We start from the raw sequence: 25,544 nt of genomic DNA on the forward strand, positions 1-25,544 counted from the left end.
CATTCATGCATCTATATACTAATATTCGGTGTTGATAGAAGGAGGCTGTGTCGGAAGGTTTTTTGTCTGGACAGGGAGTAGAACTAGACGTGAGTGGCCAAAAATGCTGAAAACAGTTTGCGGAAAAGAACAGGAAAACAAAGATATAATAATAACATCTGAAGTACACGGAACAGGCTTACTGAAATACGCGACAATACAACACTGAAAACATGCAATATAATGCAAACCTAGGAAATTAACATGAGAAGGGAGGCTCTAGGAGTGATACCATTGGCTTGAAAGGGTCATGTGATGCAGCAAAGAGTCATGGGTAGAGATTCGACAGAGATGCAAATTAGGACAAAAGCAGAACAGTCCAATTTTTTTGTCTTTTCAGAAATACATTATCAAAATTTGATAATTTGGCTACATCCCACCACGCACTCTACCGATAGCATCACTGAGCAGCTATTATATGCAAATAACTATGTCCTACAAAAAACGTTCAGTCTTTTACTAGTACTTTTTTTTTACTTTTAAATGATGTTCTATGACGCAGCACTGACAGAGAGAAAGCAAAAGCAAGAGATAGAGAGAAAAAGAAGAAAGAGTAACACAAGTTGTTCCTAATAAACATTCAACATGCTTCAACAGTTCTCTAAAAAATCTAAGCAACAGAGAATTTCTTTTTTGTTATCCATTTTCTTTTTTTCTTTTTTTGTTAATTTAATGTGGCTCTCTGAAACAAAAGTGAGCACCCAATCCTCCCTGAGGTGCTTTGAACCAGGGTGGGGAGGTGGTCAGGGTTTTCGGAGAGCCAGAGCCAGAGTCCGAAGGGCTTCATCAGGGTTGTCTGCAGTAGTCAGTCATTGGAAAGGGCCAAACGGAGGAGCCAGTCAGGGATCTCAGGATGTGGTCATGGAAGTTGGGTCAGTCCACATAGCCGCCACGTCTCTGAACCTAAAGGAGAATGATTGGAAATGATTTTCAGTCCAGTTCTTGTGTAATTCAGCATACCTCACCCCATTTCCCCGTTTCCTTTCCTTAAAAATGGCTTATTGACTGCCACCCTTCAACTGAGACCATTTCTAAAGGTCCAAATGTATCGCTCAGGTCCTGTATCAGGTGTTTACTGGATTTTTTACAGTTTCTTAAGGACATGATTTTCAGATATTGTTCATCTGCTGTAGATAGTTTTTAAAATTTTTACAGATGTATTTGAAGTTCGGTAACTCAAAAGTACTATTTTATGCATTTTTATGTTTTAAAATACCATTTTATATTTATCTTTGGTATTTTTCATAGATTGAGTTATAGAAATATTTGCCTTTGTTATAGGCTGCTAGAAACAAAGAGCCTAAATATACAATTTAAAATATAAAGAAATGGGGGATGGCTCAAAACTCTTGCACATTACTATTTATTTATGATGTAATTTTAAACAGTTATGGTAGTAAAACATGTGATGTTACAAAGCAAAACATTGATGGAAAGGCAATTAAAAACAAAGAATAAAATAAACAAACAACACTCACTGAGAGCTCATTAAGAGAAGAAAAAAGTGCTTTTGCAAAATCTTGACAAAGTGAGAGCAGCTAATTAGGCACTAATTCAAAAGATATCATCCATGTTCACAAGGAGGAAGTTTTTCACATTTTTCTCTTTGTTTGGACTATTTTTGCAGTCAAACAGTCACTGATCTCTGACCTTGCATTGATGAGATACTGGGCCAGGCTGATGTTGGCGGGAGTCCCTGTGATGGTAATCTGGCGTTCCGATGACCCTTCCATGGCGTTAGCTATTTTGATCTGCGCCCCAGACATCTGACGGATCTCGTTGATTTTGGTTCCCTGGCGTCCGATTATGCAGCCTATTAGCTGGGAAGAAAAGAGGATGGGACATAAAAGAGACATTTGATTGATTCTCAGTGGAGCGTGTGAGTACTGGCCAGTCTTTGACAGCTTTTCAACTATAACTTAGATGCTCCTTATTTAGGTCCAACAAGTCTTTTCCATTAAGGACATTCACTTTGCAAAGCTAACTGCCTTTGGCTGCACTTTGTCTATAATTGTTGCAGTTGAATTGCTGTCACATTGCATAGCTGGAAACTTCAGCAGGAAGCTATGTGAAAAGATGATAAAACAGAGCATGTCTGGGAGTTTGTGCTTTGATAACCAGTTTTACCAGTTTAATTCAGACTTTCTGTTGTTTTATTTATTCCTTTGTAGCAGTTTTGAGCATTCACCCCGATTATAGCTTTAGGGAGTGACAAAACAGCAGAAAGTGGGCCCAAATTACCCAAACTGCTGAATAAGTGTGACTGAAGAAGACAACAGTATTTCTGCAACAGCATTCACAATATTGACTTGCCTGAAGCCTGATAATGGATAACCTGATTCTCTGTCAGATTTCGTGAAAAATGTCTCATTTTAAACCACTGCTGTTTGCAAGTTTCGTTAAACCTTTTCGTCAGGAAAAAATGAAAGTGACGAATGGTGAGTGAAAGCGCATTGTTGGGTGTCTGCATATCATGACAAATGTACTCACATCATTGGGAATGGTGAGTTCATGAGTACTGGCCTGGTTACTGGCATCCAGACCTGCTGCTGAACACAGGAAGCAGACAGAAAGAGTGGAGGAAAGGGAAAGGACATAAAGTACAGTTTGGCACGTTAAGGAGGCAAACTGCGATTATCTACTATAAAATACTATGTTATCTATAAACCAGCAGCAAACGCATGTCACTGGGAATGTGGCTCAGCCCTATGCAGAGCCTATGCAATACACAAATTTGAGTTCTAACTTTTGAAGAAGAAAAATCCAAGACAACTGCAATTCTATACAATAAGGAAACTAAGGGAAAAACAAAAAACAAAAGAAGCCTCAACATCAACAAGAGCAGACCACCAGCAGGCCATGTCAATGGCAGTGAACCACAGAGACCATTAGGAGGAGAACAACGAGAAGAAGAAAGAAAGGACAGAGACAGGAAAAGAAGCGAAAGAGAAAAAAAGGAGGAAGAGAATGTGTTCGTCTCTACAGGTAAAAACGAGAGAAGGATCTTTGGTGAAGAGGGTCATTGTGTAGGTGGGTACGTACCGGGGAAGGCAGGGGTGGTCTGTCCGAGGGGGGTAAAGGGGGTTTGCTGCATAGCCAACTGGTGGAGCTTGCTCAACTGCTGAGGGGGGGAGGAGGAGGACAGCAGAGCTATGAGGTCATCGTTAAAAACGCACTCTGACACGCACACGCTCACCAGACACATACACGCACGCACAAAGGTCAGTCCGAAATGCTACAAGAGTAAAGTAAGGATCTGAGGAGAAGTAACAACACTGACAGGTGAAGGACAAAGACAGAAAGAAAAGAGAGAGACCATGAAAGAAAGACAGAAGAAGAAGAGGAGAACCTCATGAAGGACTTGGCCTGAGATTGGAGCATTTGGGAGGATTTCATAAGCCCCGCCCCTCATTGTTACTGTTGCTACACATGGAACAGTCTATGTTGAAACTGCAGTTTAGGGAATAAAATGTCACTGTGCTGTTCTGGCCTGGAATCCTGCACTTGCTAAAATAATTGCTGCAGTTCTGAAATAGACCTTTGCAGTTGTTAAACTAAACTCTTGAAACTCTGCATTTCTAGAATAGAACTCTGCAATCAATCAATCACTCTGCACAGGTTCACATTCAGAATCTGGTGACCACAGATGAGAGTTTTAGTAGCAGAAGCATTCTGGTTGCCATATGTAATGTGCTTCTTGTCTGATTTTTATTTGCCTTTTTTTTTTTAAAGCAGGTGTTGTTTGAATGCAGATAAACAGTCTGTGTGGAGAGCAAAAGAGGGTATGAAATTATGAAACTAGTGACTATCACTTAAAGCCATACAAACTGAAAGTGATTTGCAGCAACTTGCTGAGCAGAAACTGCAGAATTTGAATGACATTCCACGACTTCAAGCACCTGCCAACGACACTACTGGTGACGCGAAGTGGACAGGACCTGGGATAAGCTTTTCTCAACTTCCAAGTGAGTGATTAAAGCTACAAGCAATGAGAGAGAAAAATACCTTTGAGATATGACCTGGTGGTAACAACATTAGAGGATTATCTAGGCAACTGAAGCCTTGAATGTCCACAAGCGAACAACCAACCAGCTGAGTTGGGGATCTTGTTAGGATGCCAGTAAATGATCCATTTACTGGCAACGCATTACAGGAAGTATCCCCTCCTGTAATGCGTTGCCAGTAAATGGATATCTGGAATAGGCTGCATAGGTAACTGTGATCCAACTTTAGATAGTCGAGGATAGTGGATGGATGGGTGGATGTTTGCCAATGTAATCCCCTGATGTCACCTTCCCCTAATGCCTAATATCACCTTTTCATATGTCAGTCAATGATATTGTTCACGCTCACTGACTGTCAGTAAATCAATCATGCTCATGAGTTTACATTTTCTAACAGCTGTAACTTTACATTTTGAATGTTTACCACCAACTGGTCATGACAGATGGCTGCTGCTCCTTGAACCTGAATCTGCTGGAGGTTTCTTCCTTTTAAAAGGGAGCTTTTTCCTCCCACTCTCACCAAGTGCTTGCCCACAGGGGATTATCTTTAAGATAAATAACTCAAATTGGAGGTGAGTTGAACACTGAGAGTTTCAAAACCTTCTTGTATTCAAAGTCATCTTTACCATCAAAGCAGCCGTTTTAATCAATGAAAATTCCTCATTTTGGGATTCCATACAGTTTCCTTTCTACTTGCAAAAACAGCATTTTTCCTCTTCTTCGTCTTGAGCTTGTTTGAAGATGCCAACAAATGGAAAGTTTAATTAAAGTTAGTTAGTTTAATTAAAATTAAATTGTAAAAAGAAATGGAGTGGAGGTCAGGAGCCGATCTGAAGTCCATCAAGAACTTCAAGACTAATCTGATAACTTCTTCAGGCCAAGCCCCATGAGGTTTAATGCCAATCAGAGGGCACAGAGGCAAGAATAAGAAAAGTTAGAAACATAGGAAATAACATATCAGAATAAAAGCTGTATTAATATTAACAATTAATATTAATAAGGGTGGAAAGAAAGTAAGAAAATCTGGATGCAGCGAGACAGAGTTATAGAGGGTGCAAGGTTGACTGCCTCGCGGGGCACTCACATCTGGATGTGGGATGGCATACTGTCCTTGAATGGTATACGCCTGCAAACATGAGGAGAAGAGCTCACTGTTATGATCCCACAAGACACATTATTCAATAAGTTCTGAAAAGCTAAATAAACAAAAGTGGACTGAAACAAAATATAAATCAAGAAAAAAATGAACTGTCGACATTTCTACAGCTCAAGGACAACATAGACTTAAATGTTTTTTTATATCTCATGAGTCATATTACATGTAAGACATGCATTACAGATTTCCTGTCAAGTTCTCCTACAATTCATCAATCAAATCCAGTTGAACTAAATAAAAAAGGGACAAATCAGACAGCAGGAAGGTGATTGGGAGGGTGTGGAGTAAACCAGAGGAGCGACCCTGAGGGGAGTAAGGTGTCGTGTCCTATTGGACATGTGGTTTATAAGAGCCACAGAGGTCAGAACTGAGCAAAATTGAATTTTATCCCACAAGATACAAACCTGATTTTTAATATAAGAATAAAAACACACCAAGTCTGTGGCTTCTGCTTTAGATATTTTACTGCCTTTCTCAATAGTCTGACATCAACCACTAAAATCTAAAAACAAACAAACAAATTATAGATGCTATACAGGAATGTAGTTAAAGTGATTAATCAGTTAGTCAATCCACAAGAACTTTGCCTGCAACTATTTGAATAACTGAATATTTTAATTAAAAATCTGCCTCCGGACTCCTGTTATGGGTTCCTGTATTAAGTTTTTCCACTCTTAAAGGTAATTAAAGGGAAGTATTGAATCTTTTGACTCAAACCTGACCTGAATAACATAGAGCTGAAGCAGTTTTTTTATTCATAGACTTGTCAACCAGCAGTAATTTGCACAGCTGAATATAAATATAGCCAAGTTTCCACAAATTCAAGCTTTTTGGATGTGAATATTTATTAATTTAGATGACTCTGAAGATTTTTCCTTCACAATTTTGCCCTGTTTTATAATTGATGTAACCACCAAGCAGGGGTGCCAGTTTAACTCACAGTGTTTCTCAAGTGATTCATATACCTAAGGCTGTTGCAGAGGTACAGGTGTGAATCTGCCCCAGGCCATTTGCTGGGTGTTTTCACCATTGTCCTGTTATAGCAGAGGATAGAAAGCCTCCAACCTACTGATCAGCAAAGCTGAGGGGAACATAGCCTATAGTAAAAAATAAGCTCTAGTTAATTGGAGCTAAAGTAAAGAAAAGCAAGACCTGTGTTTGTGCGCGTGTGTCTTAATAATAATAATACTATTAACAAATATCAATATACATTTTTTTTGCTTTAAACAGACAGATTTCTAAATTATTGGTGTTTTCTTCCTTTTGTTATAGATGATCTAAAAATGTGTTTAGCACTCTACAAGTGAGCCAGACACACCTCACTTGTAGCCAAAACCTACAGCTCAAAAGCAGTTTTTGGATTACTCTAAAAACAAAAAAACTTGCTTTCCATTAGCCGCCTCTGAGCAGAGAAGCCCCACCCTACTGTTTTTTAATGAGGAGCGGCCAATCACAAGATAGCTTGCTTGACCAATGGATTTCCATAAAAGGAAAGGAGCTGCACGTGTCTCAGTATAAGATAAACTGGGATTATTTTTAACTGTGAATCATACAAAGCTGCTCTATTAGAGTCCAAAAATAAAAAATTGTACTTTGAAATGAATAAAATATAATTAATATAAGCTGCTGCTTCATTTGTTGTCCTGCCATACTACTCCTATCCACTAGCTGCTGCCACTGAGTTTCCCTTCCCCTGCAGACCACCTTATATAGCAACACACCTTGCTCCTGTGAGCCTCCCCATTGTGGCTGGCTCTGTTGCTATGAGCTCCTTTACTCCCTATGTCTGTTTATGGCTGAAGTAGAATTACAGTAGTATATTTGTGTATTTTTACTGCTGTTGGTTCCAAACTAAGAAAAAGCTGTGTTTCCAAGAGTATCTACTCTAGAGGATTTTTCCTGTCTTGGTCACTTGGTTACTGTTTTAGGCTTTAGAGTAAAGTTTAATTTCCCCAAGCTTCATCAAGCTTAACATTTGTTTTTCCTGATTTTCTTTTAGACTTTTAAGCAGAGTATTTTCATCTAGAAGCACCAGCATCCATTTTCACTAAATAAAAGGTAAGTCACCTGATGGATCCTCTGACTCAGATGAGCTGAACGCAATTGATCTCAGTTCTGGTTCGAGTGGCTGGGGGTGATGGATGACAGTTTTAAAACAAATAAAAGCAGTGAGGGTTTCATGCTAGTTGGGATTTGGGTGGGTGAGGGGAGTGAGGAAGGGAGGAAAAGTGAGTAAAACCTGGTGCGACACTAACAGGCAGTGGCTGGTGCTGCAGTAAGAGGCTGAGGTTGGCTGTGGACGCCCCCAGTGGGTCTGCTCTTACCTGGCCACCTGAAAAAATGACAGGGGTGGAGGCAGGCTTGGGGCGGTAGGGGATGGTGGCACCTTTCGGTGGGGACTGAGGAGAGCAAAGGAGGAGAGAGTGGGGGGAAGAAGAAGAAGGGGCGGGATGTGGAGAGAGTGTTAGAACGGGAAGACAGAAAATAATAGAGAGAGAGAAAGAAAGAAGTTGCATAAAGTGAGACCAGAAGGGAGAGTGCCTTAGGGAAGACAACCTGTGGACACCCACACAAAAAGTGCTCTTCACTGTGCGTTCATGCTGACATTACATGTCCAAATCGTGGTTCAGTGCACAACTAAACTTGGATTTACCTGGAACACCACTTTCAACTGGATAATGATGACTCAACATATTGTTATTTAACTTTTGTTTTTCTTAAGTCTAGAGACTTACAGTCATGTCACAAATGTCCTAGTATCCATGGCTGGTGCCATCATGAAGGCCCAATGGAGAACTGGCTGTGCAGATAGTTCAAATTAATGGTGCAAGAAAAAGAGAGACACCTAAATACCGTGTAGCCCTTTGATCCAAAGCATTTTTTTTTTCCATTTTCGACACAGAATTACAAGAAGGTAACAATACTTTTGTCAAAAACATCAAATATATGCCTCCTGCTTTGATCTTTTGGGTGAATTTTTCTTACTGATACATCAGGCTTTAACCCTGTCATGCATGAATTATGACAACCTCAATCAGGATGACACATCAGTGTCCAGTGTAGTGGTTAATGTGTAAGTACACACTGACACAAATACAAGAAAACAGTCTTTGAATAGCTGTCCACTGTAGTGACCACTGTGCGTGAAAGGGTTAATGCTATTTATGCTGTTCACAGGTAAGTCCAACACTTAATTATCTCAGCAACTATGAGACAGATTGCTGTGAAAGTTTGCACCAACATCCACCTTCATTAGAAGATGATATAAATATCACAAGTTAAAGCTTTCAGTGATCCAAACTAGCTTAAACACAATCCTGAGTTTAATCTTGGATTTAATAAACTACACTTCATGGCTATAAAAATTAAATCTGTAATTGTAATATCTTTAGGCTGACTCTAAAACTGAGGTTGGGTGGGATTTTAACACTTGACTTGTAATAAGGGGTAAATGTGAGATAGTGATCGATTGAGCTCAGCAGTGACTGCCCACTTTTTTAAGAAGTCCGGTTCCAGGAGTGAACTTTCTCTGTTAATGTTTCATAAGATCCTTACATAAAGAGTTTTAAGCCTTGATCTAAGCCATGACCACTGTAAAGCCATGCTGACCATTAGAAAATTAGATTTGGATAAAAAAAAAAAAACCCAGGAAAATAATAATAATAAAAATAGACAGAGGTACAAGACTATGTACATAATTACTTTTTAGGGTTAGGAAACAACTTATCCCATAATGCACTAGAAATGGGATTGGCTTCCAGCCTGTCTAAATCCCCTCCTTTTCATTGTCACAGCTTTCAGAGTTTGTAAGGTTGTAGTATTGTTTTTGATGGTGCTTAGTTCTTGGCTGCAGTCACCGCAAGTTTTACACTCACTAACCAACCTGATGTTCGTAGGTTTAAACAGTGACTTTCACAAAACAGAGAAATTGCTGTTTCAGTTCAGGAAAGTGGAAGAGTATTCTTTCCCCCCAAAGTTACGACTAAACTGTGTTTTTGCTAAAACAAAGTTGATCTCATATGTCAGTACTGGCATTTCTAAAGGCCTATACAGAACAGATGGGAGAAACACCCTTCAGCTCTGTTATGAGTGTTGCTGTTGCATAGTTTGTCCACCAGAGGGCACTCCACAACTTCCCTCTTGGCAACACATGTTTGGAACACCACAAAGAGATCAACCAGCTGACGAGCAGAATCAGACCAAGCATAATAATTCATGACTTGTTGTGACAATGACGCATGGTAACTTTTGAACTATACTGTCATATTATCTCAGTAAGGATTCATAAATAACGACACATAACTTCATAACTCTGTTTGAGTTTCATATCTGTGAAAGAAAATTTATTGTCCAATATACTGGGTTTCTACCAAATACAGTATCGGCATTGGTACTGGTATCAATATCACTACTGGTATTGGCCTTAAAAATCCTGTATTTATGGACTATAGGTGTAATGCCGAGTTATGGTTTCTAAAGGAGAGATTATCATCGTTTCACAGTGTCGCAGGTTGTAGTAAGTTGACTCACAGCATTATGGTAATAATCGAAATCCCTATGAACAATATGAATGGGAATGGGATTTTTGGAAGCTCACTGTTGAGCTCTATAAGGTTTCTTCACTGTCGGCTTTACCATACAATTCAAGTGAAGTAAACCTTTCCATTGTGACTGTGGTATTACTAGATTGATGTGTGGTTTATTTTCTGGTTTGGAGGAAGTCTGTACTTCAGTTTTTCCTGAGTGAAATTTTAGTGTTTTATCCTCAAGTTAGCATTTATTTAAAGCTATCCATATTTAAGTCCCCGGTCTTTGTATGAACTGTAATAACCCAGCTAATTAGCATTAGTTCACAAATTGGCACTACACCCCAAATTTGAGGCTTCAGAATAGGAGTTCACAAAAACAAAGAGTTTCTTTATGATGACTGTGTACATCTTTTATGTACAGCTTATGGCCTGAACCTATTTACAGATGTGTCAGTTCGTTATCTGTAAACAAAAATCACCCAAAAGTCCACACACGAGGTCTTAAGGCTGCTGTTTTCGACCTATGGAAACCTGCTTTCCTCCCGACTGTGCAAACATTAAGTCAGTGCAGGACATTTGCACGTCTCTGGCGTCATGTACTGAGTACTTGGTGTCGCATTTGCCATCTAAAAGGCAAAGAAATGTGTCTGCAGCAGTGCAGTAATGTTAATAATCCAGACTTGCAAACATAAACAATATAAAAACATGCGGATACATTAAATGTGAAAAATTACATTTAGAAACAAATCTTTGGATACAGCAGAAACTCTAGGAGTAAATTACTTTAAAAAGTGTAGTCAAGCCTCTGAATTCTCCGTATCAAACTAATTTTCAGCTACATAACATTTCTTTCATGTCCCCTGTGTGGCCACCCCACCCCCCTCACCGTACCTCGAGCAACACCACACATATCTGTTTGACACACTGGATGATGGCCTCGGGGGCCCCTGAGATTGTCACCGCTCTCTCAGTGGAGTTGGGGAGCATGTCTCCTGCCACCTGGACCTGAGCTCCTGTGGACTGGAGGCAAGAAAGAAACATTTTTTTAAAAATTAATATCATCTCATTACATGAGCCTGCATCCCTTCAAACTGAGCAGAAACCGATATGGGAGAGCAAAATGAGCTCTTGGAGCAGTGCACACCGGGTATTTTGCAAGACTGAACACTTAAATGGAAACTACATGAACCAGAAATGTGGGATTTGGGAAGCTTACATGGGAGCTATATGAGGGATAAATATAAGCATATCCTCTGGCAGTGTCATTATTTTAAAAAACATGATTGATTTTATGTTTATGGACATCGTTAGGATGAAAAATGTGCCGCCACCTCTCTCATTTCTTTGATTTTGGAGCCTCCTTTGCCGATGAGGGATCCACACTGGCTGGCTGGGACGACGAGCCTCAGGGTTACGGGGGGTTTGCTGGTGGCTGGGCTGTTGCTCATGGAGTTGATAATATCCTGCGGGCGAGGAAAGGCCACATTTTGTCAGATGCGATGACTTTCATAGTGTTTTTCTGTCTGTGAAGTGGAGGCTTTGTAATAAATCTACCTTCATGGTTCTTAACTCACCATCAGCGCTTTGAGAAAACTCTTTGCTTCGGCACAAAATGACCTTTAAAAAGCTAGAATGATGTTTACTTTTTGGCAATAACATCTCTTCATACTTTTAAGTTGCTGCTTTTATTAATATTGTTCTAATAAACAGGGTTAAAGCCTCTGTATTTCAGTATGATGCTACTTTAAAATTGACCATTTTATCTGTTGGCTATAATTATAATATTTTCCACCTAATCTATTTTATAAGGTACTGTACAGCCAGTGTACAGCAGTAGAAACTGACCAAAGCAGTATTATTAATATGATCCTATTTAATAATGAAGCACTAACAGAAGGTATCCTGTTGAGATGACAGTGCAAAAAGGCAAATTTGGCTGCCAGAGCCGTAAGAGAGTTTACTTAAATAAATCAGTGCCACTGAAGCATAAAATCCTGATACACTGTCCAAAAATCCTATTTCAAGAAATATAATTAAGTCTAGTTATTGCAAGAGAAAGCTCGTCCTTTGCATTTAGCTAAAATTAACTCCAAGTTGTTTATCAAGTAAAGGAAACTGAAAAAGAGTTTATCATAGAACCATGTAAATGTATGATTGCCACACATGGAAGTCTCGATTGTTTTATTTCTGCCGTCATGATCTCGTGTATTACCCCGGTTTATTATGTAATAGCATAATTAACATGCACCATTATGCCCTTGTGGCAGAGACAGCTGTGGTTGCTGTCACAGGCTGGGTCTCCGACCCAGCACTCTGAGTTTTCTTTGTATTTTTTGATATGTTATTAGTTTGTGTCATTTCCTATTTGCCTTTAGTTTAGGCAGTTATTGTTCCTGGGTTTTCTATGTTTTGGGGTTTTCTATTTATTTCATCACGTATTAGGTCTGTTAAGTTGTGTTGTCATTTCCTGTTTTATTCTGACAATGTCATGTGTTCTTTGTTCATTGTATTTAGCTTTCCTCTCCTGGTCCTGTCATTAGGTTTATGTCTGTCAGCTGTTTTCCCCCATGTGTCGCCACTTCCCCTGATCACCTCATGTCTGTATTTAAGCCTTTTGTTTTCTTCATGCCATTGTCAGTTCGTCTGTTTATCTCACCAGAGTTACAGTCATAGTCATAGTCTTAGCCTGTTTATTTTCCACCTCAATCATAGTTATAGTTTTTGGTCTTAGTACCTTTAGTGTTTTGTTTCTTAGTGTTTTGCCAGCTTAGTGTTTTGTTTCTTAGTGTTTTGCCTGTTTGCTTTGGTCTCTTGGTTCATTTCCTGTTGTCATCGCAATAAAGGTTCACTTTTCTGTTAATCATTACTATTCCTCGTCATCATCTGCTTTTGGGTCCTGTTTCCGCACACATCGGCGCACCCCGCCGTGACAGATGCAGGATTTTTACAAGTTTAATGGGCAAATGCATGTCCAAATCATGTGCATATGACTTCTTTTGAGGAGAAAAAAAGGTGAAAGGGTGAAGGTAGGGGCTTTTAATGATACAGTGGTCCCTTGTTTATTGCGGGAGTTACGTTCCAAAAATAACCTGCGATAGGTGAAATCCGCGAAGTCGCCAACTTTATTTCTTACAATTATTATAGACGTTTTAAGGCTGTAAAACCCCTCACTACAAGCTTTATACACTTTTCTCAGACAGGCATGAACATTTTCACACTTTTCTCTTTTGTTTACACACTCTCAAAGTTCAAACCTTCGTAGAAAAATAAGTCCAGTATTATAGAATGAAACCAAAGCACCCGTGGCTTCCTTTGACGGTGCAAAACGTTTCGTCGACATTGTTGTGTTTGTTGTGTTTGTTGGGGAGAAAACTTACAAACATACAGTACAGCACTTCAGAGTCACACTGCTAGCGATAGAAGATTTATGTAAATTTGACAAGCCGAACGCATTCTGTACTGTACAGGAGACACTGCACAATGGTCTACAGCCAATCAGGACGCAGAACACAATGTGCCGTAAAAAAACAAAAACAAAAACAAAACATGGAAAATTGCACAAAAAAAATCCACGAAACAGCAAGACCACGAAAAGTGAACCGGGTTATAGCGAGGGACCACTGTACCAGACTTCAAGTGTTTTGGCATTGAGAAGTCAAATTTCTGCAACTTTGAAAAGTTCTATGAAGATCTGCTGCTGGGATATGCGATTGTTGTTTTGCATATTCTTGCTGAAATAAGCAACAACGTCGGTGAAAAACACTTTGTCTGGCTGGCAGCGTTGCTCTAAAACCTGTGTGCTTTGTTTAGCATTAATGGGGCCTTCACAGATGTGCTGCATGCTAATACCACGTCCGCTGGCAGCAGTTTCAAGCCTCACCTGGCTGGAGCCTTTCTGTGTGGAGTAGATGATCTTCCTGTGCCTACATGTATTTCCCACAAGCTAGCTGTGAACAAAGTTCTGCATAATAGTGCTTTGAGTAAAGCCCTGTATAAATGCATATAAATTGCATTGTTGCAGGCACAACACTCAGTTAGCATCACAGATTCTGGCTTTTAAACTTATCATTGATAACAATACAGATCTTCTTATCTAGAGAGCGTGACATCCATGATTCCTAAAAAATAAAAAATAAAAAGCTTCTCAGTTTGCCAATTTAATATGCAGTCCGTGAAATATTTTCACTTAAATAGAGCATTTAAATGATTAACATTCTGTAGTCCCTGTTCACCTATAGTACACAGAGCAAACACAACATTTATTTTAATGGGGGTTGTAAAAGTACAAAGTACAGTGATTACTACCACCTGTCATTAAAGGAGGAAAAGATAAATATTTCAGAAATCTGTCAAAAACGCGTTTAAAACTAAACGTATCATTATTGAGCAAAGACTGTAATATTTTTTTTAAAAATGTGCTTTGCCTTTTTTCACCTTTTTTTGTAAATGGACTCCATTCATGGATAATTGATTAAGAGTGATGAAAATTCTTATTTTTAGCATTAAAACTATAATTTAAATTAAAGAGCCTGCACATGCTGGTGAATTAACCCTTACAGGGACATAAACCTTACATGGGGTGGGGTTCTAATAATTTGGTAAGCGTTGCATGTGCGTACCTTCACACTTACTATACAGTGAATTCAGGCATAATCGATAACACCTTGACTACACTAATATGTGAGTGTAGCTGAGTTGCAGAGTTAAACAAAATCAAGTGACTTGTGTTTGCGTCGTAGTACGACAACTGACCCTGAAATCTCCACACTTACTTAAAGCTGCACTTGTGTGCAGCGCCTGAATAATAAGTGGTTGAGTCTATCTATTGTATTATGGAGACACTTGGCTCGGTCGGGCTGAAAGTATGCTGATATGGCACCCAAATCAAAACACAGCACTGGCCCATTTTCAGAGGGTGTTGCAAGGTTAGATCAGCACATTTCTGTCCTACATATCAGGGCCAAAGCTGCTTTGTATTCCACCTGGAAATGAGTCAGTGCAGGTGCTAAAGCCGGCCTGTGGTGCTGGATTCTCTCATAAGTACGGTCGCACTCAGATGCACATAAAGCCTTTACGCCATTACTTTACATACAGTTGTAAGATTCTTGAATGCAACCACTAAGATGTTAAAGTAAAAATGTTGCTACATTTGCTAATTTTTCTTTTAAAATGTGCCATTTTAAAAAAATCTTATAGAGGAAAATGGTTCAAATTTGATTTGAAATCAGTGCTTAAATAATACCAAGTTTATTGTTGTTTTAAAAACAGATTCTTTGTGGTGTAAAATAATGAACGGTACCTCTTCAAACTTGTAGGCTATCATGGCAAAGGCCTTGAAAATGGCATCTGTTGGCCCGGTGATGGTGACTATCCGTTCAGGGCAGTTCCCCTCTGAGATGTTGATACGGGCGCCGCTCTTTAGAGCGAAAGAGAGAGCAAAAAAGCATTAAATACGTGATTATAGGACAAAAATAATTAACAAGAGTTTGAGAAAAATTCTTCTTACGTCTTCACGCATTTTCTTGACTGTCTCTCCTTTCTGAAAGCAAAGGGGAGAAAGAGCAGTGAGATGTTTTGTGCATTTCCCACCGGCGTTATCATGCTTTACATGCTCTGCTTGTTGTGCTTGTGATAAATACCTTTCCTATGATGCTTCCAACCTCCTGCAGAAACAACAGAAAGAAATGTTAGATGCCATGGGCTCCTTGAAATTAGTCTTTGTTTTCTTTGCTCTTTTTACAGATAATTGGAAGCAGAAGCAGAACAAGAAAAGACAAGTTTGAATTCGTGTGTTTGTACCTTGCCGTGCATCAGCAGCCTGATGGTGAGGGTCACATTCAGTCCACCTTCTGATTGGACCTTAATGGGCTCCATGTTGGGATTGGATGTGAAGGAAGGGGCGTGCTCACGTGACAGAGGAAGTCGAGGGCCAATGCGAGTGTGATGGTAGAGTCAGCCAACCGGTCACCTGCCAGGTAAAAGAAACGCAGACATGCAAAAATGCTTGATGCTTTCATTTTAATTTATTCTGCTTCAGTTAGTGTAGGGCAGCCATTCCCTAATTTAAATTTGACCTATCAGAGCACTTTCTACAACCCACACTGTAAAAGAAACAGAAAATGCCAGTAAATTCTACTTTTTTGTGTTAAAATTTGATGTGTGTTTAAAAAGTACGTAAAATCTGTAAAAATGTATTTTTTATTTGTATTTATTTATTTAAACGGGGCAATTCATGTTTAACGTGGTTTTAATACTGATGTGCTGCACGTAGAGTTTATAGCTGTAAACATGTATCCTTTGTTGGGCTCTTATATCCACAGTGAACAAACAAGATTTACAGCAGTCAGTTATTTAAAACCACAATACTCCGTAAATACAAACTGTGGTTGATACACTACATTATTCTAATATTTGTAAGATGGAAATGATGTTTTTTTAGTTGTGGAGGTAACTTTTATCCAGCCTTTGACCTTTACTGTGAAAAATTTAACATCTGTAATGAATTTGATATGTGAAATTCCTTTAAATTAAACATTACATTGTACTATATTTTTGTACTTATCATCCTTTTACGATCCTCTGAGGAGTTTTAACTCTTTCTGTGCCAATAACAGGTCAGAGAAATTAAAAATAATCCTCAGAATTATATATCTCTATCTATCTATCTATCTATCTATCTATCTATCTATCTATCTATCTATCTATCTATCTATCTATATATATATATATATATATATATATATATATATATATATATATATATATATATATATATATATATATAATAAGAAACTAAATATGTAGTAATAATATAACGAAACGACATGGCTTAGTTTTTGTGGTTTTACACTTTTTTAAAAATATTAACTCATAATTTAAAACAAGCCTAACTGCAGTGCCTTCTTGGCCCACTGGGGGCCGCTGTCGGACAGAGATTCAGTGCAGCACTTTTTTTTTTTTTTAATGGATCCAAACCATGCAAGTCTAAAGCTGTAAACATTTGCAGTCTTTGCCTTATGCTTTTATAAAAATGTAGGCCTGCATGAGAGCAGGGACCCAGCTCATTATGCAGACTGTGTAAAATCACCTGGAAATGTACATTTAAAAATACTACAAACATGGTTACATTCAGTATTTTTCTTGACTGTGTGCCTAATTTGTTCTTACTAAATTTGGGAATGTCGTAAAAGAAAAAGAAAGATGTAATTTAACAAAATGGATGTGAACTGCAGTTTATAGCAACCATCACTCAAACAGCAGCAAAACAAAACTGGATTTGTTGTTGACTATTTTTAGCTGTGGATTAATCCACTCTCAGTCTCTGTGGGACTGAGTGAAAATAAACAACAGTGTATTTGCTCATAATAATGAAGAAACAGGTCAGTGCAACGGTGTGGCTCAATCCTGTGTTTTTAATAGTCTTAGAAGTGTTATAGGAAGATTATCAGGGTTTTAATGTCGCTGCTTTGTCTTTTTTTTTTTTTTAAGAAAAACTGGATTTTGCAACTTTTTTGTGCAGGTTTTGTGACACATACCTCAACTGTATTTAAAAATGACCAGTAACCACTGCACACACAGAAGCAAAGATGGGAGAAGGGGTTAAATAATAGAGGAGCATCTTGTTATTCTCCCCTTAGGTATTAAATATATCGGTAATACCACAAATATTATAGAAGACATGGAAGTGGATGGATAAGTGGTCTCCTGATCCAATGCAATAAAAGCAGTTGAAATGTAGGTCAGCATATGTCTCCGCAGTCACGAGATGAGCCATCAAACGGCGAGCGCCATATTTATTTTTATCAAGCCCATTTCAGCCAGATCGCCTCTAATTCTGCCTGACAAGTGATGTAATGACTCAGGGAGGACTCGCAGTGATGAGAGCACGCACAAGATGGCGCTATGTACCTGAACGTGGCTCTGCAGGATTTCTTTCTTCTTCTTTTTTTCTTCTTTTTTTAAAATCCACAACTGGAAACTGTGCCTGCTAATAAATAAATCAGGAATATCTTGACGGGGAGAATTGTCTGATATAACAAGATTTAAATGATGATAATCCAATTTTTTTTCCAGAAGGGAAAGCCATTTTTGTGAGCCTGAATTATTAGGAAATCTATTAAAATAAATCAGAGGAATAGAAGTGTTACGCACTGCAGATGGAGAGAGAAAAAGGGGGGGGGGGGGGGGGAGAAGAGAGATGTCCCTTTTTTCAGATCAAATTCAGAGACAGGAAGTACAAGACGAGTTAACCTTCCCAAGTACGCTTTAGAAACCTCTGCTTTAGTCAGTATGAATATTTATTCTGGTGATTGACAATGCAGTCAAGAAAAAGACAGAAATATGGATGGGAGAGATCCTGAAGTGGCTGACCTTGAATACAGAGACAGTTAATGTCACAGTCTGCCAATCACAGTCATTATTGCTGTGTTTTATCTCTCTCTCTCTCTCATTTGTAGCTGTGAATCATTCAAATGAGTGTTGCTTGAAATGGTGACCCGACCAGCTGTGCCTGCTGGTGAGATGTTTGTCGAGGCCTTCAGTCGACCGAGTCGCAGTTGTTACGTGGCAAAAAAAATCTGCTTTTATGATGCCTCGCATTTCAGATGAGGCGGCTTTATTCGGTGCTCTGAGCTAAAGGACGGTATGTGACTCCCTTTTTAAAAATGTATGTAAAAATGTGCAAGATTTGTGTAGTTTCTTCAGGGTTTTAGCTGTTAGAGGTTGTACATTTTTCCTTTTTGGCATCACTTTATGTGGAAGATGTTATGTTGAAAAGTTTTTGTCTTTTTGTTGGCTGTGAATATGTGAAATAAAAGTCCAAGTGAGGGAGTCAGGGTGCTAGAGATTAGAGAGGTACAAAAACCAGAAGATTTTTTAGGTGATTTTCATATAAAAATTGACAAAAGCAGGAAATATTCACATTAAAAAAATGAATTAACTCCAAACCCTAAACCTTAACAACATGAAGTGCAGAACATGGCTTCACGTCTCTCATTTTGTTTGACCAGCAGTCCAGAAACTGAAATATACTGAGTTTATGATAATAAAATTAACCAAAGTATCATTTCATTTAGCATTTCATGCCTGTAAAAGCATTTATTTATTCCATTATTTATTTATTTTTTACTGTCTTAAACTGAAATTTCAAGCTTGGACCTAAGACTCATGGTTTGTGCTGGGGAAAAGAAACATGCCATGAACTGTGACCCCACAGGGTTTAATAATTGAATATATCAAAATTGATTAGTAGACTAAATGCCTCATCTTTCTTTTTGTAATGTACAGTTCTTATATCCTCTAACCTAGACAGACATATGTTGAAAATAATGCTTTTTTGTGAAACGGTAGCCGTAGATTCATCCTTTAATCTACGCTGGGATGCTGGTCGGAGGCCAGAGGAGGGTCGAGAGATAAGGACGGGGATTCTGCTGCCAGCTGTCTCTCCAATCTCCCAGAGGAGACCAGATTACATAAAAAGCTTTAATCCGGGTTTAAGACCCAAGCCAGCGGTGCAGGTCCTCTCCAGGGGCTTGGAGAGAGAGAGAAGGGAATAAAAAAAAGCAAAAACATTTAAGATTGACAACGGGATTGAAGATGAGCGAGGGAAGATCCTCATCCCTTTCTAAACTTCACATCAGGGGCAGGAAGGTGCTTAAAGAAGGGTCTTTGCTGGGAAGATTGATCTTTCAGATTAAATATCATTTTACATCCTTTCTTCTTTTTTAAATATTTCGGACAATACAGCTCCCCTCCCAGCAACAAAAAAACCCCCTCCTCGATGGAGGAGCCTCCTTCCCTGTGATTAAGACCGTGAAACCTCTCTGTAGATTTAGGTCAACAAAAATCGAGGCTGCCTGAACCTCAGAGTCGAATGGGGTCACAGCGCTAAGAGCTGCATTTCAGTAGTGGCTTTCTCAGACTGTATTCTACTCATGTTTCCTGTATAATAATAGAATTGGGTCAAGGCCTTGTGAATCATTGGTGCCAATGGGCAAAAACCTTGCAGCTTTTTAAAAAAAAAATTCCAAGCCTGATAAAAACTCTAATTTAAAGATATCCTGATAAAAGCTAAAGAAGGATTGGTCTCTGATAGGAGTCCCTCCTCCTGTGTCCATCATTTCTGCTGTTGCACTGATTTATATACTTTTATTTTTTATATATAATTCTGTTCTCCTTGTCTCCGTTGCTCAGGCAGGAAGTTGGAGAAGGGGAATGCAGAGAGGGAATTTTTCATGACATCTGATGGGGAAAGTGGGTCATGCTCGGTGTTGCAGCACTGCTAGCCTCCTCCTCTATGGCGGCTATTGAATTAATCACGCTTTACGCTCGGCTGGACAACGCAGTGCACAAAAATGCCCCCCACACACACACCTCCGCAAACACACTCTTCCCAACTCCCCTCTCCTCCCATCATCTCACGCTGCGACTGCTCGGCACTCGCCGCAGAAAAGGCTCGAGAGCTGCTCTAGAAGAACTCGAACTCCTCCTCTTTTATCTCCCGCCAACAATGAGGAGACACTGTTGTTGTGCAGAGCCGGTGTTGCGTGAATGATGGAAAAACACTCGCAGAAGTGAAGTTAAGGGGCTCTTTTTGAAAATTGTTTTAGTAAGGAGGGAAGCTAACTAACATTAACTGTATTATCTATTCTTAATTGGAAATTATTTGGCAGAGGTGGTTGCAGATCAAAGTGGACTTGGTGTGAGGGGTCAGAATATCAGATTTCTGCATAAAATGTTCAGCTTTAGGCCATTTTTTATAGATTAAAGATGCAATGTGAAACTTTATCTGGCCAGGAAACTCATGTAGTGCCTCACATACTGATTTAAAATGTAGGTTATTGAATTCAGAAGCTGTCGGTGCTTTGCATTTCAAGGGCTACATTATGGATGAAGTCACTCTCTGCGACTTTCTCTCATTCCACCCTCGGCCTCGACTGTGAGCTGTTTTTATTTTGCGGGGCTAAACTGACAGTGCAAACCGTCACCGAGACATCCGCCATAATGTGAAAGTCGAAGACAAAGAGGATAATTAATCAAACTCCTCCCTGTGGAATAGAAAAACAAGGCACTAACTGCTGCTGTTTCGTGTCACGAGAATAACAGAGGAGCAGAAAAAGAAAAATCATTAAATGGGCGGCCGGTAGTCTAATCTAGGCCAAAGCCTCTGTCATCTGTTCCATCCTAATCCACATATCTACAGATATGTCATTATGACGTTTCGACATCAAACAGAGCCTGAGCCAAAGCTGCACGGCCGAGGTTTGTGAAATTGAATCTGCAGCTTGAGACGGCAAGATTTTTACTGATTAGGTGGCAAGTTTCAAGCGAGTTGTGTGCAGTCTTCTGTCATTAAAAAGTGTTCATGGGATAGTTAATTAATTACCTTTAATATAATAATGCAAATATCTGGACATCTTTGTTCTGATTACCATCCAATTTCTTGTTTTGTGTTCATTTATGAGGTCTCCCCGAACTCTTTGGACAGCTGCACTCCCAACACTCCCAGCACTCCCATCTCTGCAACAGGTCTGATAAAGGTTAATTAATAGGGCCCGTTATTTTTACTGTACTTGTTGTAAACAGTGGCATCAGCACAGACCTGTCACCAGCTGCAGCGTTATTTTCATTGTTAGGTGTTGCCACAAATTCAAATTTTTATTTTTAACCAACATATTTTTACTATTGAATTTTACCATTTACAAAAGCTGCCGTAAAAAAGATAATGCACTTTTACAGTCTGCTGTCACTCTCGCTCTTGCCAAGGGCAACAACAACATATGCAATTGGTCCTTTAGTCGCCAGTCCTAGTTTCTCAAGCACTTGGTGGGTGGAGCTTATGTGGGTCGACCACCATATTGATAACCAAGAGAATATGACTAAAGCAGATTCTCTTTCCATTAAAATTTAGGGGTATTTTTTTTTAGTATTTTATGTCATAAAAATTAAACTGCATTTGGCTCTAAGAAATTTTGACAAGATTTGTTTAAAATTTTCTGACTTCTGTTAGCTCCACCTCCAGCACCAACCATGCTAACGTTGAGCCTGCAGCCCCATTCGTATCGTATTTGATGCATGAGTCTTTGAGACCTCTACATCAGTGTGATCTTTTCTTCCTTCTGAAAAAACAAAATTAATTTCACAACAATGCCAAACTGAACAAATATGATGCAAATTAAAATGTACATATGCTATTTAATGTTTATTGTATTAATTCATTTATATTTAATTTTTCAGAAGGTTCAGTAAACACTTGCGTTTCAGTTATGGGGTTAATTAATGCAGTGGTGCAGTATTTAATGATGCTGCAAACACCTTGACAGATGTGTGCAGGTGCATGTCAAGCAACCAAGAGAAAACGTGTATCCGTAATGTTGCCAATATGTTTGCCCAAAACCGGGTTGTTGGGCAGAGGGTGACCTCATTGATCCATATGTTTCCTGTGGATCCGCTCAAATCACTGTTTGGCAATTCTCTTCTACATTTACACCCACAAATCTCTTCTCAGTTGCAGTTTGTGATAGTTGAAGTAACAGGAAAATGGTGGTGTATAATTGCTAGCTGCTGTCAGAAATAGTAACTGTAGCAAGATCAAGTAGAAGAAATGGAGAAGAGTTGCTCTAAGTCCTGAGGTTTTCGCCCTGCGTTTCCTGGTATATGAGCAGCTCTCGTCTCGTCTGGCACAGGCTTTTGTTGTACGCGGCTGAGTGGGGGAGCGTCCGCCCAGTTAGCCTTCCTTTACGCCACTATGACAGTGCTCTCAAGAGCTGTCAGCCCACATCAGCAGCCCAGCATCCTGATACCTCAGCCCAAATCACAATCAAAACTCTGGCCACCACATCTTCACCGCGACCAGTCAAATCAGAGAACAAATTGAGCGAGGAAGACGTGAAGACCAAGTATCGCCAAGTGGCTTTAAAAATACCTCACGGCCTACTCTGCGTTCCCTTAAAATAGCCCAAGTGTCCTGGGGTGGATGGGGAGGGCGAGGAGTAAGCTTTACAATGCAGGCGCACCATGTTGTGATGTGAATGCGGTGCTAAGAGCCCAGCGTTAAGTCGGCCATTTTAGATTTGCCACAATTTGTAATGTGAGATCACTGCTTGTCACAAAGTCATGGCTTCCATACGTGGGGGCTTTCGCCGAGTGGTCGAGCAGAACGGCTTGAAATCGCATCCTCATCCAGGTCCTCATCCTCTTTTCTTTTTCGGCCTCTGTCACCTCCCAACAGAAAATTTCTGAGTGTATCAGACCTTATTAATCTGAGTGCCAAACAGAAGCTTTTCACCCAAACAAAGGAGTTATTCATCGCCGGTTTCCAAGTGCAACACAGAGAGCCGCTTCTGAAGTAATGGCAAATGACATTTTTGGTCTATGACTAGCTGCAAATAAGGCCATCAGCAGTGCTAATATCTATGTGACGATAATTGGAATAATGATCTTTTGTTGGGGGGTCGCACGGGGGCTGATGTATCAATTCCACTGAGCATCATTTCTACTATAAATTCGGGCGGTCCGGCTTCATCGTTAGCAGAATTTAAGCAGGTTTTCTTCCACTTACTATTGTTTTCGTGCTCACTGCTAATTCTCGAAACAATAAAATCGCTCATGCTTGAATCTAAACCAAGACAACGAACACCTAAACAATGTGAATCAAGAGACGCCTGAAAGCAAAATCGACTGACCATAAAATTCCCCAGGGAGAACCAAAATATTTCCTCCCGCATGGGTCATCTTATTGGCACTCACTGAGGCTAACTTACAAAAAACGTAAACTTGAAAGCATCAAATTAGGTAACAATAGGTCGATAAGTTGCACCATGTCACAGCTCATTATGTGCGTAATGATTTAATCCTGGCTGTGGGTAAGTTATGAAGTTAATTAATTATTGATGGCGATACCCAACTCGGCGAGGAGCGGCATTTTTTAAAGTTTCAACTGTTTAATGTGCCTGGAAGTCAAGCAATCAACTCAAGTATGTATTTAACTAAAGTAGAGAACAAATCATTTTTATAAGAATGCAAATTATTCATTATTATTATTGTAAAGGAAAAGGCTCACTCTGGAGCTTTAACAAGTTTTTCCTGAATAGAAGCAACAAGAAGAGGGTTTACCTTTATGCAGTGCAGGAGACAGTCGCTGACGACCACTTTCGGCGTTGGACGATTAAAAATTGCAAAGGGAAAATTATTTTTTTTGCCTTTTGCTCTGCCCAGAACAAACTCTTACACCCTATTGGTCCTTGCCGACAGGTCACATGAGCAACCAGAGGAACACGTGACGGACCTCGAAATTATATGATGAAACAAAACCGACTCCCCCGATGAGCTCAGTTTGCGTTTCTGCGCCGCTGTTTGCCGCACTGTTTGGTGTCAATTGTAAATAGGCCGTATGATGAGGCATAATCTGGGTGACCATCACCCACCACCCCATCAACCCCCAACACCCCCCACCCCCCTCTTTCCGTCAGCTGCAACAAAATAGGGACGTGCCCAGTGAGGCACACGGGCATCACCGGGGCATGTCTGGGGATGAGGCTGGTCTGAATCAGAACTGTAGCCTCCGGGGTGTTCATCTGTGCCAGGGGAGGGTCGAGCACCCACCAACCCCCCAAATCTCTGAAATCCACAAAGCCGGCGTCCTTGTCGTTGCCGATAACAATCGACACATGAATAACCCAGCTACATGTTCAAATAATCCCAACCTCAGATTAAAACAATGCTGCGGCACTGCTGCCAAAGTGCTTGTTTATGAGGGACTCAGCTCAGGACAGTTGAGGAACTTTGTCGGGGCTTGACGCAACCAGACACCTCAAAGCGATCGAGGGCAAAGCAAAATGCACCCGTGCCAAACTGTGCACGGCAGCGTGGCGGACCGACAGACTTCGTGGACTTGCGCATCCTCTGCTTTTTAATCTGCTTCTGTGAGTGTGTGTGTGCTGAATTACAGAGCTTTTGGATGGAGGCATCCCGTCCAGATTTTCAAATCCAGCACAAATCCAGCCCTCATGTCAGATGGACAGTTGTGCAGAGCTTAATCTGACATTATTAGGGTGGGACGGCAGCAGCGGCAGAACATTTAAGGGAGCTGCCAGGAGAAAGCAAAACAGTGGGGTTATACTGTCTGGATTAGGGGCAAGTGCAGACAATGAAGAACATGATTCACCTCTTTGTCTGTGTTTTTATTTGACACCGAAGCGCTCCATTGGAAAAACTGATTATGTATCAAATTACAAAAAGCGGGTTTTTGTGATGAGGCTTTTAATTTTTCTTCCTATAGACCACTAAATGGTAAACATGCCTACCCACCTACCCACCCGACTGTAAAATGGCCCATGGGATAAACTACAAATAGAGCATTAAATTTGCTCCACATTGAATCATACGAGGCAAAGAAGGAGAAAGAGTGTGGGGTAAAATGGAGCACCACGTCAGAGGAAATCTGCTCATTATTTGACACCCCCCCTCCCCCCCAAAAAATGTCTTGGCTCATCTTCAAAACTCCAAAAAGATCCAAGAGTAGTGGTAACCATCAAAAAAAGCTAGTTTATGTAACACCCTTGTATAATTAAGTCTAATCTTTGCTGGTTCTAAGTACGACAGTCCTTTGAGAATCTGTGGAATGTTTTGAGATGGAGTGTTAATGGCCACAAGGACCAAAAGGTCAAAGGTTAAACTGCTTACCGGTTAAGATGTAGGGATGCTCCTGATCAGGGCAGAGCAGGTTGGGTGCAGTCTGGGAGTTTAGGACCAAGATGGCAGATTTTGGGCACACTGAGAGTTGGGACAGCTCCCAAGGCCCTATAAGTAGAGTCAACC

At 39.9% G+C, this 25,544-nt stretch overlaps 1 protein-coding gene across 9 annotated transcripts; it reads right to left on the minus strand.

The window, feature by feature from the left end:
- Window positions 1-682: 682 nt before the first annotated feature.
- On the minus strand, window positions 683-25,544 carry LOC113016282 (poly(rC)-binding protein 3-like). Of its 9 annotated transcripts, none has more exons than XM_026158991.2 (13): window positions 25,410-25,544; window positions 15,528-15,696; window positions 15,368-15,391; window positions 15,235-15,267; window positions 15,028-15,144; window positions 11,060-11,191; window positions 10,620-10,748; window positions 7,455-7,598; window positions 5,128-5,169; window positions 3,082-3,160; window positions 2,530-2,588; window positions 1,690-1,859; window positions 683-942 (listed from the first exon to the last, which is right to left on the minus strand). In XM_026158991.2, the coding sequence occupies exons 2-13, from the start codon at window positions 15,600-15,602 to the stop codon at window positions 888-890; spliced, it is 1,059 nt and encodes a 352-aa protein (XP_026014776.1). In that variant the 5' UTR covers window positions 15,603-15,696; window positions 25,410-25,544; the 3' UTR covers window positions 683-887. The 9 variants fall into 9 exon arrangements, with proteins under 9 accessions (XP_026014776.1, XP_080153924.1, XP_026014777.1 ...); XM_080297798.1 differs by lacking the exon at window positions 25,410-25,544 and adding an exon at window positions 23,841-24,082 and having other exon boundaries at window positions 2,530-2,585; window positions 3,082-3,157; XM_026158992.2 differs by lacking the exon at window positions 25,410-25,544 and adding an exon at window positions 23,841-24,082 and having other exon boundaries at window positions 3,082-3,157.

This window comes from Astatotilapia calliptera, chromosome 23 (genome assembly GCF_964374335.1).
Source record: "Astatotilapia calliptera chromosome 23, fAstCal68.1, whole genome shotgun sequence".
In the NCBI taxonomy this organism is placed as follows: Eukaryota; Metazoa; Chordata; class Actinopteri; order Cichliformes; family Cichlidae; genus Astatotilapia; species Astatotilapia calliptera.

What these genes read in the sequence shown, in the direction of transcription:
- LOC113016282 (XM_026158991.2), bottom strand. Translation starts at nt 15,602, where the DNA reads ATGGAGCCCATTAAGGTCCAATCAGAAGGTGGACTGAATGTGACCCTC. An exon ending in TCAAGAAAATGCGTGAAGAC is followed by an intron (nt 15,145 to 15,234) that starts GTAAGAAGAATT and finishes TTCGCTCTAAAG; the next exon opens with AGCGGCGCCCGTATCAACAT. An exon ending in TGCAGCACCAGCCACTGCCT is followed by an intron (nt 5,170 to 7,454) that starts GTTAGTGTCGCA and finishes TCATGTTTGCAG; the next exon opens with GCGTATACCATTCAAGGACA.